This window comes from Paramormyrops kingsleyae, unplaced genomic scaffold (assembly GCF_048594095.1).
Source record: "Paramormyrops kingsleyae isolate MSU_618 unplaced genomic scaffold, PKINGS_0.4 ups86, whole genome shotgun sequence".
NCBI lineage: Eukaryota > Metazoa > Chordata > Actinopteri > Osteoglossiformes > Mormyridae > Paramormyrops > Paramormyrops kingsleyae.
In genome coordinates this window covers 114,202-131,438 of record NW_027326024.1, presented here as the reverse complement: position 1 = coordinate 131,438, position 17,237 = coordinate 114,202, and the positions used below count along the sequence as shown (strand labels likewise).

Sequence of the window (17,237 nt, the reverse complement as noted above, 5' to 3'; positions counted from 1 at the left end):
TGAGACGTGTTGCTGCCATGACGTTCAAAATTCCTTATCTTTTCCTTAAAATGATACATTTTCTCAGATTAAACATTTGATGTGTTTTCTATGTTTTGTTATGAATAAAATATGGGTTTATGAGATTTCCATATCATTGCATTCTGCTTTTATTTAGTTTGCACAACGTCCCAACTTCATTGTAATTGGGGTTGTATGAAGGTAAGAAAAAGCCTGATCTTAATCTAGCTCACTAGCGATGTAAGAATTGTATGTGCATAGAATGCGATGTTGGTATTAATTATATAATCCTGCACCTATTATTATTTGGAAGAGTATAGTACACTTTAGTTTTATTTGTAGGTTTGTAACCTATGGACTTTAACACCAGTAAGAAGGAAAAAAAAAGGGAAAAGGTCATTGTTGTGTTGTATCATTTTCCAGTATGTTTAAATTCACCGGATAAGTAAGACATTCATTTTATTTAAATCTGCTGCACCTGCTCTTCTTTGGTAAAGTTGGGTGTACAGTAACTCATTTTCAGTTAATTATTTGTACCTCTTTCCAGTCAGAGTACTTTATTTTGAGACTTGTTTAAGTGATTGAGGTTGGGGGAAATAGTGAAGTCCAACAAATTCTTTCATTATGAAAATAAAACTTTGCATTGAAGAAAAGTTGATTTTTGTTTGTATGTGTTGTCAATTATAGTTTTAAGAAAACTGGAATTGGCAAAAAAAATTGAAATCGGTCACGAATATCGGTGCATCTCTAGCAAAGAAGTATCACACTAGTACTGATAATAGCACAGATGTTCAAAAGTCTGAATCTAGTCTGAAATCCAAGTCAAGTTTCTGCTTCCAACTTGATATGCATTCCAGGAGCTTTTTCTTCTGAACTGTATTCCATGCAATAACCAATAAGGTTTAATAGTGTAAGAACCACAATTACAAAACCATTTACGCACAATGCCCAAATTCAACATAAAGAAAAAACCCCATATGTTTAAAGAAAAACTGCACCGACTCTATTATTAAAGGCTGGTTAACATTCACAGAAGTGTGGCTGGGAGTTATTCCAACCTCTGGTGCAGTCAAATACATTGACAGAAAAATGTATAGCTTAAATTTCCAAAGTGCCCATTGTTTTTTGTTATGTAAACTGTATCTATGCTCTATATGAGATTATGAGATGTGTTCGCTGTGCTTATCTTCGCAGTTCTGCCTAGCTAAAAAAAACACATGAATATGTAGAAAGCTGCGGTAAATTTGAAAAACTGCAAGCTCTTGAAAATATCACGGAGCTTGCAAGATTTTGCACTAATTACTGCAATCCCAAATCACACAATCCTCGGGGGACTAGTTAAAAGATCAGGAAAAGTTTCCAAAAAAAAAAAATATATATAATATATATATATATATATATTTTTTTTTTTTTTTTGCTCCTGCAGAAATGTTCTGCTGTTCATTAAAATATGAAAGATTCTTAATGTTTATGAGTCTTTACACAGAAGTGAAGTCTGAGGACGATTAGGAACAAGTTGCAAGTCTGTGTGTGACTCAAGTCACCAACTCGAGTGTCCATCCCTGGTTAACAGTGAAAGTCTGACTGCTGTTCCGGCCAGGGCAGCTATGAGTATACCCCCCCCCAAGCTTACCAGTGTTCAGGGTCGGTTCCCGTGTCTCCCGACTGTCATCGCAGGCGATGTAGAGGCGTGGCTCGCCATCTTCCTGCTTCCTTTTCTTCTCCTTCCACCTTCCCGCTGCCGGAGCTAATAACTCTTCTGCTGGTTCTGGTGACGCTGCTGGCACCTTCTTCTCCAAGCGATCGCTCCTCACCTCTTCCAACCTTCCCTTCCTCTCCCAGACATCCTCCGGTGTGGTGGTGGTTCTGATCCGTCCTGGCACCTCGTCGTGCTTCTCGTCCTTTTTTTCTGTGGGGCCCTCAGGCCTGCCCTTCACCTGGTCCTTTGCACTCTCAGCTGCCTCCTTGCCCTCTGGTGAATGGTCTAATCTGCTTGGCCTGTCCTCTGCCTCCGCTGGGCTGTTTGTTGGCTGTGAACCTGAGGCAGAGAGAGGCCAAGTAGACTACACCATTCACCAAAGGATATGGAGGTCCAGTCTCAGGTTGCTTAATTCAAATGACCCCCACATTTAATTATAACATCCATACATCAAGTTCACAGTACACGGTTAACGCATCGCTCCAAGCTCCCCGCTACTTACCCTCTGGACCCTTGAACTCCTTATGGGCTTTCTCTAGTTCCAACCTATTCTGCACCACCTCCTTCACTGGCCTTATTCTCTTCTCTGCCTTTGCAGCCTTTAACATATAAGGAGGGGTAAAGTATAAAATTATACATTATTTACAGATGTTTCATTTTAACACTGATGCTGAATTGATGCATGCTGACCTTCATCTTGTGCTCTCCTCGTGTCTCCGTGCTTGAATTCAGCACGTGGACCGTCTGTCTCCTGAGCACCCGGTCCTTGGCCTCAAAGTTCAACAGAAACTTTTCAAAGAGATTGGTGGACCCCAACTGCTCCTTTTCCATGCTCTCCTTCTGCTTTTTTGAAGCCAGGGCTGAACTAAAGCCCATCCCAGCTCCGTCTTGCCTCTGCTCATCTGGTTCCTTGGCCTTGGCAAAACTAGCTGCAGAAGAGCTTGTCTTCTGAGCCATGCCCTCCTGCACTTTGGCTTTCCCCCTTCGCTGGATGGAGATAGTGGCATCGCTAGAATCGGAAGATGGCAGTCCATGGTCATCGTCCACGCTCCGCTTCACCTTCGCCATGCCCCGACTATTCATCAGGTTCTTTAGCTTCTGATGACTGGACTCCCTCAGTGGAGGTGTGGCCTCATGTGGTGACACCTGTTGCTGCACCTTCTTGTTCTTCTTCTCCTGGATGAGGTCCTTGATGCCCTGCAACTTTAGGCTTGCAGGCTTGTTCTTTTTTTGCTTGGCCTTCACCTCCTCCCCTGACCTGGGGGGTCCTTCAGGGGGCTCACAGCTCTCTGTGGCAGTCGTATCATCAGTCTGCATGCTGGCTGACTCAGATGGTGCTTCACTGTTCAAGTCTTCCTCAGCCCGCACCGCCAAAGCCGCCTCCTCTTCGTCCTCCACACGGGGCACGTTCTGCTCATCTTTCCTCCTGCTCTTCTTCTTTTTGATCTCTGCCCGGACCTCCTTCTTGCCTTTGCCTCCATCTTTGGCCTTGTCTTTTGTCTGCCGTTTTGATGCACCAGTGATCTCTTCCTCTTCATCATCTTCATCAGACACAAGAGGCCTCTTCTTGGTTTGGACAGTCCTTTTTAATGGTGCTGAAGGTAGAACTGGTTCATTCTCCACCACCTCCGACTCGTTGCCGTCGGACTCGGGTCCCGGCAGCGGCTTCCAGCGCTCCTTCTCCTTCCGCCGCTTCTTCTTCTTCTCTATGGTCACATCCTCGGCATCTGCTTTTGACTTCTTCTTTTTCTTCTTCTTTTTGGGTGGAGATTCATCCCTCTTACTCCTGCCACCCTCACTCTCCGAGTCTGCATCAAACAGGTCACTCTTCATCGGCAGCTTCTAACAAACAGGACAGAACAAGGGCTGATGTCATCGTCAGGGGTTTTCTCTTATCCCATGCATGTAATTCTGGATTGTGACCAATCTTCATGGCCTGGCATCAATCAGGATCCATTCACATTTATTTTGTCAATTAGGCACTCATAATTGTTAACTATTTTAATAATTGCTGTAAATTTTAGAAATATAATAAAATTGGGCCTCCTTGAAAGACTGAGATCATGGCTTTCATGAATATTACATCCCCTCAAATGGTTTCTGGGGGGATATCGACAAAGTTGAATTTCCTGGTTAGCTGGATAATTTAAGCCAAACATGAAAACTGTCCAATAGGAAGAGAAGTTAGTGACATTCCCATTGGACAGTCCTTACATGTGGCTTAAGTTTTCTGGCTAATGAAGACATCCTGCTTTGTGGAATGCCCCCCGCACTGCAAAAAAGCTATATAAACAGTGAAATCCCAAAACCCTACAGGCAAATATAAATGCACACAGAAACTTTTACCCAAAGATGATAAAATCCCATTAATATCCAACAGGAAATACAACCATAATAAAAAGAAACCTTACCATGACCCCATCAACAAATGTCCAACCATCGTGTGGGAAGAGAAAAGGGAAGACCAACTCATTTGTAATATTCATGGAAGCAGCTGCCATCAAAGATACAAATTCTATGTTTTGTTCACACATGCTCAGACATGCAAGCGTATCTTTGGCTCCCCAACATCAAGTGAAAATCCGATCCTTCCACTCGCCTTTAGAGGAACACAGACACCAAACAAAAACACTACAAAATCACATACACAGGCAAGGCCTACATTTCCATAAACACCATACCACCAACACAGTGGCAAAATGAAAGCACTGTTTTTCTCCTTTCCCGGTGCCAGAGTGACCTCTCAAACTATCACTGCACGGAACACGCAGAAGCCTCCACCTACCCGTCTCACCCGCTCACCCTCCAGCTAGTGACACGCAGGGGAACAAACTGGTGGGCGGAACTCAGGTATAAGCTGGGGTCTTACCTGTAGGAGTGGGTCCCTGCATGACCCACGGTGTGGGCCTGTGACCTCTTCCTCCTTCTCCTGCAGCTGATGGGTTCCCACAATACCCTGGGGTGTGTCTGTCAGCAGGCGAAGGCTCTGCCCTGCACTACAGCCTACTGCCTGTGCTTTCTCCACCTGCGTTTCATTTCCAAAGATTTGACACGGATCAGAGGTCAGACGCGCTCCCACTCTACAGAGCCTTGGTGGGCCATGGGCGAAAGCCCGTCCTAGACCAAAGCATTCAGCTCAGGCAGCTTCTGCAGCCTCCCGCAGACCAAGGACCCTAAACGCTGCCACTGCGGCTTTCCAGGTAGCAAGCAGGAGCCCAAGTTCCACAGAGCAGTCATATGCCTTCTCATCAACCTGTTCTACAAGAGCACTAGTCTTGTAAACGGAAGCCTCTGGAAAGCAGAGAAACCTGCAGATGCCAGAACCCGACAGATAACGCAGTGACAGAGCTGCCATTCTTCCAAGAAGCCGGCAGTTTCTACACCATAAGTTAGGGCTGTAACGGTACATGTATCTGTTTGGTACATTATTTTCAGTTTAGTGCACACAATGAAATAAATCAATACATTTACTAACACTGACAAAATCTCAATTCACAAGTACATGTTTAACATGGAAAATATGATGCTAACTGTGAATGCTGGTTAAAGTCACTCATATTCAGCGGTTTGGGGACATTTTGGTTTCCCAATGAACTACACCAGCACTGGGGGGAGAGAGAGAGAGAGAGAGATAGACAGACAGATAATTTATTAATCCGAAAGGAAAATTAGGGAAACAATCAGAGCTACTGGATAGGCTGCTACTCACAGCAGTGCCGGAAGTTACCACCCTTAACTTATTATCTACTCTCTGGCTGGAAGTGTCCAGCCAAGACCAAGACTGTCTGTTTACTATGATATACCAAATTCAGATATGTTGCTGGAAACACATCCAACATGCTAAATCTTTTGAGACAACACCGTCAGAGTGTATGAGCACAGCAATTCAGAAACAGAAACTTGGCAAGTGCATCTCCCTGTGGTATTTAAGGCGCTTTTGCCAGGAAATTCAGACAGGTCTAAGGCTATAGGGGTGTTTAACGCTACAGTCACTTGACCATACTTGACAGTAGAATTTTGAAATAACTTCCATTTTCCCTGCTGTACCAAAATTGCACCAAACCGTGAACCCAAAACCAAGGTTTGTACTGAACCATGAATTTTGTGTACTGTTACACTCCCAACATAAATAGAAAACAAAAACTGTTCAAATGTTGCAGCTTGTATAATATGAAGGAATGTCTGGCACTGATAGCTATATGGTGCAGACACCAAGCTGCAGGGCCCTCACTTCATGGGCCCAGAATAAGACTAACCACTGTGCAGCCAACGCCTTCACCATGATGGAGGCTGAAATGATCCTTAAGCCCCAGGGAAACCTGCTGGATAATGATGAAACCCAGACTCACTCCAGGGGCCTCCTTCTTGACCTCGGCCAGCCTCCTCCGGTAGGCGAGGAGCACCTCTCGGCAATCCTCCAGGTGAGACTCTGGCTCCCAGGTATCATCGTCCGAGGTGTAGTTCTTCCAGCGCACACGGTACAGCACCTCCCCCTGGCACAGAAAAGGAGTGTCCGCAGGTCAAATCAATAAGCAGATGTGAGAGGTCCACATTCTTCCCAATCACATTTCAGCAGACAGGTTTGGGTGGCTGGTGAGTGAGGAAGGAGCATGAAGAGTAAAGGGGTCATTCATTCCATGTCAAATCATCACACTTTCGGACCTTATCGTCACGGATTTCAACGAAACGTGGCATGCTGGCTATATTTACCTTAATATAAGCTGCACAGAAATGGTCCTCATATTGATTTAAAGCTATTGTGCAGCTCTATAGATTGAAAAAATAATATGTCATCCCCATATGAATTACTACTATGTAATAACTGATTAAAATATAAAAAATTCAATAACAAAAAACCTATTTCAAAATTGATCAATTTTTTTTTACTAAATATAGCTCATAATGTCATGAACATCTCAGGAAAATTTGGTCTTTTTAGTTGTTGCTCAGATATCACTACTATGCTGGATTTAGTGAAATGTGTATCAAAACCACAATTACTTACAATGCTGTTAGCAGTAGCAGAATAGCAGTGATTAATGCATGGTACAGGGTTATTATTTTTCATGACAACTACAACTATTGCCAGAACTAGCTGTGGAAATATAATTTAAATTAAAACATTTTTAAATTGCTATTAAAAATAAATAAAAAGAATTTGCCAAAGTAACTGGAAAAAGAGAATTAATTGACTAGACACTGGCCTACTAAAAAGGGCCTTCATTTGTTAAAAACCAGAAAAACACACAATAAACAAAAAACACAAACTAGATAGGCTTTTATGCTACTAGGGCAAGGAAAGCATTTCAACAAAGTTACATACAATCAGTACTGTCTAAAGGGAAGGTGGGAATGTAAGAATATACTCTCAATTTATAGTCCATCAGAGCCTTTGATGCAGCTATTGTGTATGTCCGCCCTGTTGCTGTCACAGGGTCAACTACTAAAAGCACATCCTGATGATCCATAACAAGTCTATCAGGACGGTATGGGAATGAATAGGATGGAGATGGTCCATAAGGATGTAAAAAGTTCAGTCTCAACTCTCCAGTGCTGGGCATAGTTTCTTCAACACATCTTAGTCACCAATTATCATCATATGCAGCCACAACATAACCTTTGATGATTGCAAAGTCAAGTGATTCCCTAGGTGTGCACTTACACTGGGACCAATTTGCACACCTCACTCACTTCTGATGAATGCAGGGCATTAATTAGCCATATTTACTAGCCATGTGGGCACGTACATGTGTCTGCAATGACATTAATGAAGCTTTCCTTAAATTTCAGTGTAGCATATTTGTAAACCTTAATTAATGTTATTACTTATTACACCTGTGCTTGTTATATTATTTCATGTCAGTTTGGCTGCCGTTAAAAAGGCCCATTAGTGATATGAAACCATGTGACGCTACCTTTACGTCAAGATATCTCAGCAACACCTTAAAAACCAAAGACCAAATTTTCTGGATATGTTCATGACATTATGATGTAGCTTTAGTAAAAAAAAACTGATCAATTTTGAAATATAGGTTTTTTGTTACTGAATTTTTAATATTTTAATCAGTTATTACATAGTAATTATTCATATGGGGTTGGCATATTATTAGTTCAATCTATATAGCTGTACAATAGCTTTAAAACAATATGAGGACCACTTCTGTACATTAAGGTAAATATAGCCAGTCAAAATCATAGCCCCCCCCCCCCCCAAAAAAAAGGTAAAACTTTGTTCGCTTAAATCTCCCTCAGTATTGATCCAAGACACGCTCAATTTCAGATTCATGGGTCACTCGTGTGACCAAATCATCATGCCAAGTTTCGCTAAAATTTGTGACGATGAGGTCCGAAAGTGTGATGATTTGACATGGAATGATGACCCAAAGACTGCTCACATCAAACACCAACTGATAATGACTCATCCCCAAAATAGTGCACAAAAACATGCAGCCAGACATACAAATTTCACATGCAGAATTACATCACGTGCGCACACAATGCCACAATGGCTAAGGCTCGTCTACATGGAAGATCTGATAACAAGAGGTCTGCAATGTTCACGCATAGACTAGAACAAAACATAAGCACACTCCCAACAACATCCAGCAAGTGAGGAATCGGGGTGGTGAGGGAGAAAAAAAAATCACAAAATCCCAAGGTCAATCAATCCCCATGACATTGAAAACATTTTTGCTGAATCTTACTTGTATTGGTTGTATCACTGTATAGGTGGTGCCTCTATCCCCTATACAGTGCACTTATTATCCTAACTAGGCTAAAGTAAATTCCATTAAGTTAGCCACTGATGCCAACAATGGTAGAAGGTGGCCCTCTGGAAGCAGTGCCTTCAGGCCTTACAGCAGATGTCTGGAAGCATCTGGGGATTAAAGACTTAAATACAAGAGGAGCAAAGTCATCTGCAGTGTGCAGTACAGGAATAAAGTATTGTGGCAATATTTCTATAATTCTAAGGAATCATTAAGGCATCACACAGATGTTCTAAAGTCTCATTCAAAGCCAGCAGATCTAAAAGTCTCAGCTGGGGTTAGTTTTACCGAGGGCGGTTCTGTATGTAATTTGATTTGACTGGCCGATTCAAATGGGAAAAGAAACATTCCCCAGATTTTCAGAGATAGTGGAGATAACCAGATCTTAGTGTCAAAGTTAATGCACCTAAAAAGCAAATGACAACAACATTTTCATTTTTGGGTGACATTTCCTCCTAACATACTAAATTAAACATACTAAACATTTTTCTCCTCCCAGCCATACAGCTGCTTACAAATTGGTGTACTCAGAAGTGTTGTACTGCTCTGCACTTGTAGAAAACCTTGACGCAGACGAGGCTATAAGTGTAGGTCATCAGACATTTATGGAAAAAAACTCCAAGTTCCATGTTCAGTAGGGGTGTAACGGTTCACAAAAATCACAGTTCAGTTCGATTACGACACAGTGGTGTCACGGTTCGGTATGTTTTCGATACAGCAAAAATTAAAAAAAATGCCAGATAATTCCTTTTTTATTTATTAAAACATCAAAAAAGTATGATCTTGTTTTTTTTCTTTTACTTTAAACAATGATGAAGCTATTCTTCACCCATCTTCTGAGGTTTCTTTTTAGCAGCAAATAAAACAAAACTCCTTTATAACCAAAACCAAAAAGCTCCTGATAAAAATATTTAATGTAATTTTGTAGTAGTTATAAACTAATAGAAAGAAAAGAACTATTTTGTTTTTATATGGAACTCAGTTTCAATCAATTTTTAAGTTTTTTTTCCAGAAAGATGAGTGTGTCCACATTTTATCCACCACTCTCTTGCCATCACCCTCATAACTTACAGGGAAACCAAAGTGCTCCCAAACTCCAGACCTGTTGGTTATAGGAGGATCCTCTATTTCTGGTCTGATAATTGCATTGACATTACTAGCCATTTTGCAATGAGCCAGTGCAGCAAATGCCTGACTGACTGGAGTAGTGTTTGGGGGTGGGAGGGGCAGTCAGCACGTTGCCTGTCACGTCGTTTGGGCTGCCTTGATGAGCGTAGTAGCACTGAAAACATATTTTACACACTTTATTATCTTATTTTTTTCAAATATAACCCTCTGGAGTCTAGGGGTAGGGAACACACTTTCACTGATTGGGGCATGATCACACATTTCATTCAATATCAAACTTAATTCATGGCAAATAAATTATTTCTTATATATTTGGTTTGGCAACAAACTCATCTTAATCTTAGTGTACTTTGTAAATATGTCAGATTTATGTGAAGTTTGTAATTTGACATTCAAAGTATAGACATTGCAAAATGCAGTTTGTAACACTTGCAGAAACATTATAAAAGTACATAGTAAGCAATGCTGGCAGTTTGTCTTGATCCCAGATATCTGATCACCAAAGTCTTGTCTACACGAAGATGACTAAATAGTGTAGTTGCAATATTCATTTGGATAAATGAATAAGAAAAACCTAACTCATGTAACTATTTCTTGCTCCTTTCATTGAATATGTAGCAACTTTCATGTGTATGAATGAGCCATTGACACCTGGCCACGTCCCTCCCTCCCCCCCTTTTATGGCTCTGACTGGAACGTTTCTGGATCGCGTTTCACCGTTGCGCTGTTAATAAAATTACCATGCGAATGCGATTTGAATACGCGCTAATGCGGCTATTTAGAATGTGCATAGTGATCTTCGGGTGACAATGGCACTACACGCCCCCGATGCAGGTAAAACAAAGTAAGGTGACATGGTTTACTTTCTTGCCGATATAAAGCGTATCGTTACACCTCTAATGTTCAGTGGATGAATGCTTTCCACCTTCCTGTTTTTACAAATATGACTTTATTACTGAGATGACAATTTGGACTTGACTACAGTAACCGAAAGTCGTCCGTGTTCGCCGAAATACAGAAGGCCAGTCACTCCTGAATTTGTAATGTGGAAGCCTATATTAATTAGATATGGCTGATTTAGATTGGCTTAAAATTAAGGACCTAATTCCATTACGCACACACAAGAAAAAGACCTACCTTTTCTGGTTAATTGTTTCACATAGTAATAGACATTACCTTACACTATTTTCTTTTTTCGGTTAAATAAAAAATTAATACTGACCTTTGTTAATGTTTGACATTAATCTACATGATAAATTGATTCTCAGAGAATTGTTCTAAAAAGATAGCAAAATTGAATCAAGATTGAATTGAAACTGAATCAAACTAGGCATCTGTATGATGTCGGTTTGAGACTGGTGGGTGCTCAACCTGACTGGGATGAGATCTGGTCTAATTTGCCATTAACGTCAAAATGCTTAGCACATCAATTAATTTATTATAAGTTGATTCATAAAGCTTACACAACAACTCTTATACGCTTTAAAAAGAATCTCTCAGAGCCCACATTGTACTCTTTGCCAAACTGCCACAGGCACTTTCCTTCACATGTTTTGGGAGTGTCCCATGATGTATGTATTTTGGAAGTATGTTCTTCACATGTTATCAAAGTTCCTTGGTGTTGCTCTGGTGCTGGACCCTTGTCTCTGTTTACTAAATGACAGCCCTGCACTTGTGCTTACTTTACACAAAAAGCGCTTGTTATTTGCGGGCTTCACCGCTGCCAAGAAAGCAACCCTTCGACTGTGGTTTGAAGTGGACATTAATCTGTTACTGGATTGTGTCTTTGCTCGACATTGCAACTTTAGAAGAGACCACAGCTAGATTGAAAAAAGCTAGCGTCTCCTCAATCACTGCATGGACTGGACTCTGTTTGTCGATTAACAATACTCTGGGTCGGTAGTATGATGTACCTGATAAGGTTTGTGTTTATTATTTGATCTGCCCCCCTTCCCCTCCCTTTTCCTTTTTTTTCCCTTCATCTTGTGTTTGTGTGCGTTTTTTGTGGTGTGTGTGTCTGTTTTTGTTTGTTTGAAAATGCAAATTAAAAGTAGAATCAAAAAAAGCTAAGCATCTGTGAATCGAAATCGGATCAAATTGTCAGGTCAGGGCTGACTGCCAGTCCTAGTGAGGAAACTACAAACTGTAGTCTAAACCCTGAGGCAACATCAGTCTGTAGAGCCATGTAAAGAATTGCTTTTTTAAAGCCTGACAAGAGGCAAATTAATAATGTACAGTAATGTACCATTTTTGGTTGCCATAGAACCACTCATTTAGCAACAGAGTTCCGTTCCAAAGACCAAGCCATTGACTGTGACTGTGGTTACACCTTTACTCTACATCTTTCATGCTCAATTTCTGTTATCCTTCATGAAGTGGGCATTTTTAACAACATTCTTCCAGAAATCTCTCTCTCACTCTGGCGTACATTATCATCAAGAGTACAAAATTTCATTGTAAATGCGTGCATCAGTTGAAATGGTCTCTAACTGAGGCAGTCAAACGAGGAATGGCTGTGTCACGCTGCTTATACATGTGAAAAGGTTGTGCCCAGGTGGAATATCTGCTGCTCCAGTTCCCAGAGTTCGACAACAGCTCAGCATCTGTGCTCCAGTCTAAATTATCACCATGAGCATAAAAAGTATTTTTAAAGTAAGGTGAGTCTGAAGACCCATGGCTTTTAGAACAGTGCTTGGTGGCCTTTATAAAGCTGAGCACATTATGCCAGGAGGCATTTTCTTCAATTACTTCAACAAAGTGAATAAATACTGAAGCTAATGGGAAAAGTGGAGTCCATAGCCAACCAGGTTCAGCCTGGTTTGTATTTCACCGGTAAAAAACCAGTGGCTTTCCCCTCTCAGTGGCTCCAACCAGTAGACAGTGAGAGGAACCATCATTCCCCATCGTAACATATCAGAGGTTCTCAGCGCCCACCATGAAAACCCCTAATGTCAGACGACTACTGTGTTAACTCTGGTGGAACAGTGTCAGGGGCATAACATTTCATTAATATTATATTTAGTATCATTAGTATTAGTATAATTCACCTTTGTGGTTAAGATAAATTTCTACTGGACTGCAGTTTTTTGACTGCCTGAATCACTCTAGTAAAAATACCCTGTGCATGGACAGACCAACAAACTTTGATATATACAAAATGAGGCCTTGGTGTAAAGGACTGCTTTAGGTATGTGACCACAATGTGTAAAGAGAGACGCACACAGAGCAGAAGCTCACAAGGACACGGTTCAGCCTGTGTATCATCTCCCGTTTCTGCTCTGGGAACACAAATAACGTGAGAGACCCAAGAGCGTCAAGCTGCACATATTAGTGCTGTGTGGTCATAGGGAGGGTCACTACAGCAACCCGACTGTGTGCCTGAGAGGGAGAGAGACAAGCAGAAATACACATATGCCCCCACCCCTCTTTTCTTGGTGTGTGAAAGCTGCCTCAGTGCAAAGCTCCCCCCCCCACCCCTGCCCTGTATTTATGTAGATCTCCAGATCTCCAAGAGGCACAGTACACAGAAGTGGCTGCCAGCAGCTTCAGTCTCTGGCCACTCTCCTCTAGCCCCTCCTTAGACAGAGAGAATGAGAGCAAGACAGGGTGTGTGTGCGCAGGCACGCGTGTGTGCACGTCTACTCATTCCCATCACAGACTGGGGTCTTGGCACACACAGGGCTCTCACTCCCACAAGGTTACTAAAGACCATGTTAAATTCAGCGTTACTGACACCCTACACATGCCCCGACACAAACATACATCTCTCAGGTCACCTTCACTCACATCAAGATGTTTTTCTTACATTGAAAACCAAAGACATTCCCCATTGGACTAAAAATAAATGCCACATTGCAGAAATTCTATCCACGTCGCTGAGTGCTGCTTACGGACAGTAGGGGTTCCCCAGGGTTCAGATAATCTTTGTTTGCCCCCACTGCCCCTACACATCACTCTGCTGCGCTGCTATGGCAATGAGATAATGTTGCTACAACATAAGGGATAGCAATGCTGATCCAAAGGGGATTCGCGCAAGCGGGAAGGGGACCCCCTTCTCTGAAAATGAGCAATGGGTACAGCCATCCTCTGCTCACTCCACAGCAGAAGAGGGCTAATCTGGCACACAGGGCTACGCAGTGGGCTCAGCGTCTTTCCACTGCAGCCTCTGCCTCAAAATACTAACTGTCTAGTGGATCTACCACATGCTGCCTGATGCCAGGCTCCAGCTGTCCCCGAAATCCCTACGGGGGCCATTAAAAGGGAAGCCTGAGTTGTGGGGGGGGACTCACCTTGGGTGTGGCAGCAAACAGACAGGGCACTTTGCCATGTCAAGTGCAACTTCCAGTGAGAGAAGAGCCCCTTTTAAATGAGCAACACACTACAGCAAGTTATAAGTTGTGCACCACTGAAACTCTCCCCCGTGCCTGTCTGCGTCTGTGGTTAGCGAAAGCTGGGGAAGGCAGGGGAAATGCTTCTTCTGAAATTCACCTCTGTCATTCCTGGCTCTCAGGGAACTAGCTTTCGGTTAAGCACAAAACATAAAGATCTTCAAGAATGGACCCATCAGACCTGCTACCACCTACTGGATTTCCAGTAGAATGAACTCAACTGCCTGGCAGCCCCTGACCCACTCAATACCTAGTGTTTCATGAAATTAATCTAGTAAAAACATTCAGAGATTAGTCAGTGATTTGCTACTAGCCACATAAATATACAGGGAAAAAAAGATCACAACGTGATCCATATTAACCACTGCTTTAAAAGATCAAAGTCCACATGTAACGTGACTGCGTATCAATACAACGTATTTCTGGGGTTCCACAAAAATTATATTTTCCTCTGCGTCCCACCCGTTGAGATGAATGTTTAAAATGAGCTGAAATTGTTGCTATGCAGTCAACGGGCAGCGGGTTGACGAAAATAAACTGTGAGAACATATATATGATTAACTGGCCCGCGTATAGTGTAAACAAACAATAACATTTACGGAAGTGGTTTTCAGGGAGAGACTGAGCCGATGAAATGTCGTTTGGCCGAAACTCAGAGCGTCGCTATCGCTGTCGCCGGTGACGGCGACTCGGCCCGCTCTTGAGAGCTCGCCACCAGGAGCGCGCACGCACGTACGCTCACACGCAGACGGACTTGGGCGAGATGACCGACCAAGAAGTATAAAATAGCTGCGTCAGGTGAGAAATTTAAACGATAACTGTGCGTGAACGAGAAGGAAGGGACAGTATGGTAACAGAAGTAGGACGCGCACGGGCTGCTGCTTCCACGCATGCAATCACCATTTGCAACAGCTGTCGTGGCATTTTCACACCGCCCTCCAAAGTTTGGCCGCACAAAACATTTCTTGAATGGCAAGGAGCCATTCGCCCTCCCCGTTTTCCGACATTCTGGCCACCGTACGCTCACCTTCTCTGTTCGCATATCAATAATCTTCTCCACCTCGTAAACATCCTCCTCCTCGTCCTGTTCGCTGTCTCCTGGTTCAATCCTCTCGGCAGACGATACTTCCATCTCTGGTGATGTTGAATCTTCTGCCCTATTTATTTATTTTTAATCCAAACTTGCTTGCGTCCCAGAAATGTCCGCACCACAAGCTCAGGCCGCACGGTCTGAGCAAGCGCTAGTTTTTTCCGTTCCTGTAAGGAGGGGAGGATACAGGACGGCTCTCTGAGGGGGCGGGCCATTGCGTCATCCGCTCAGCCAATAGCGTCTAAAGCAGGGACGAACAATTTTGGACACAGGCCGGATGGTCAAACATATTAAAACAGGTGTAATGTCGAGCAAGAGGGCGTATTGGATGAAAACCAGATCAAACTGGAATTAATGTTTTCTCAGTTCGATGAAGTGGACTCGTCTGCAGACGTGGGTTATGAGATACGTCACGGGGAAACAAAACGGGAATACATTTCACACCTCCGATTATAATATTAGTGCGGTTGTATGATATTCGTCTGTGGCACTCGGCTTTTGCGATTAACATCTTTCCGTGGAAAGAAGTCTCTGAATTCTTGTGTACTTTACCGCCGTGATTAAATGCATGCCGCACTCTAAAAGAGGACAGAGGATTCTATCCAAGCTAAAGTCCATTTGGAACAAGATAAAATGCATTGTGAGCTGCCACCATTGAGCATTGTATCATTTCTAATGCTTTATTAATAGTTATTCTGAGCTGGTTCTTAAGTACTAAGGAATATAAAATTAGCGCTTACTCAGAAGGTATTAAATTAGAAAATATACCTTTTAAAACATAGAAGATACTGATTTTCAGTGTACAAGTTATGGTCCAGGAAAAGAAGAGTAACATGAAACATGCAAAACGATAGATATTCAGTTAGAACTTAATGGGTTTGATATTTTTACTGAACATGCAAGCCCAAAAGAATCGATGTTAATGTTAAAAACACCATTCACCTTAGTTTTGAGTATGTTTTTTTTTTGCAACCATTTTTTTATTGGGTTTTAGTACAATGCACACAAAAGTGACACATCAAAACTGTTCAACATACAAAACAAAGAAAAAACACTAGAACCGAAACCCCACCCCACCCCCAACCCCACCGGAGCAAGACATTAAAGGAAACAAAAGAAAATAAAAATGATACAGTTTTACTATATACATACACAGTAATATACATACAGCAATAATAAATAAAACATATATATATATATATACACACACACATATATATACATATACATACACATATATATATATACATATACATAAACATATATACAGTATATACATATATACATGCATACACATATACATACACATGCAGACACATACACATACATACATACATACATACATACATACATACATACACCTATAAATGCATATGCATGCACACCCCCATACATCCATTACTTTTGAGGATATTAAAGAACTAAAAAGCTCTTTATGGTTACATAAGTGATTTAAAGCGCTGGGAGTGAATGTTTCTGACCTTAACTGACGTTTAATCTTGCTTGTAAAGCCTGTGCAGAGCACATTCAAATTCACCCCAATTGAAATTGATCTACAATAATCCCACATTTTTTGAGTATTCTATGAACTCTATTTCATTATAAAGCAGGAATTGATTTCTCAAACTATATTTACCCTAAATATTTTATTTTTAGAATATTTTGACAAGAAAATACACACTTTTCAATGCCTTGCATGACACTAAATTTGGTTTTCATGCTGTTGCAGGCATGCCTGGCATTGTAGGTGCAGTGGGAGGAAGGCTCATTCCTACTGGTATTCCCAGCCTCCTGAATCCCATCTGCACCTGTCAAAAATGCTTCTCAGCACTAGGTCTCAATGTCCAGGTGATATGTAGACTTCAAGGACATTGTACAGACACTGTGGCTAAGTGGCCTATAGCAGTACACCTGATGCTTATATCTGGTCCAGCTTTGGAGTGTGTCACATGGCAAAGGATGGTGCATTTGCTGGTGGCTAGTTATTGGGAGACAGCAGGTACATTAATGGTGAAGAGCAACACCATGGCTGCCACCAAAGCTAGAAAGGCATGCTGGCAGCAAGTCACTGATGGTGTAAATGCTTAGAAACAGTGTGATTGTTAAGAAAAAGTCAATAATTGTCATAATTTTCAAATGTGCTTTGTGGTTTTTGTAACTATCCT

The 17,237-nt window shown here is 41.9% G+C and overlaps 1 protein-coding gene across 6 annotated transcripts; it reads right to left on the bottom strand.

The window, feature by feature from the left end:
* Positions 1–1,492: 1,492 nt before the first annotated feature.
* On the bottom strand, positions 1,493–15,263 carry LOC140586911 (uncharacterized). 6 transcript variants are annotated; one of them, XM_072708415.1, is made up of 6 exons: positions 15,010–15,263; positions 6,049–6,192; positions 4,569–4,724; positions 2,390–3,541; positions 2,202–2,298; positions 1,500–2,038 (listed from the first exon to the last, which is right to left on the bottom strand). In XM_072708415.1, the coding sequence occupies exons 1-6, from the start codon at positions 15,112–15,114 to the stop codon at positions 1,536–1,538; spliced, it is 2,157 nt and encodes a 718-aa protein (XP_072564516.1). In that variant the 5' UTR covers positions 15,115–15,263; the 3' UTR covers positions 1,500–1,535. The 6 variants fall into 6 exon arrangements, with proteins under 6 accessions (XP_072564520.1, XP_072564521.1, XP_072564516.1 ...); XM_072708416.1 differs by having other exon boundaries at positions 2,390–3,538; XM_072708418.1 differs by lacking the exon at positions 4,569–4,724 and having other exon boundaries at positions 1,503–2,038; positions 2,390–3,538; positions 15,010–15,262.
* Between the last annotated feature and the right edge of the window lie 1,974 nt (positions 15,264–17,237).

Coding starts and splice junctions, on each gene's coding strand:
- LOC140586911 (XM_072708415.1), bottom strand. CDS start 15,114: ATGGAAGTATCGTCTGCCGAGAGGATTGAACCAGGAGACAGCGAACAG. Junction 6,193..15,009: donor TTGATATGCGAACAGAGAAG/GTGAGCGTACGG, acceptor TTTCTGTGCCAG/GGGGAGGTGCTGTACCGTGT. Junction 2,299..2,389: donor GAGGAGAGCACAAGATGAAG/GTCAGCATGCAT, acceptor TATATGTTAAAG/GCTGCAAAGGCAGAGAAGAG.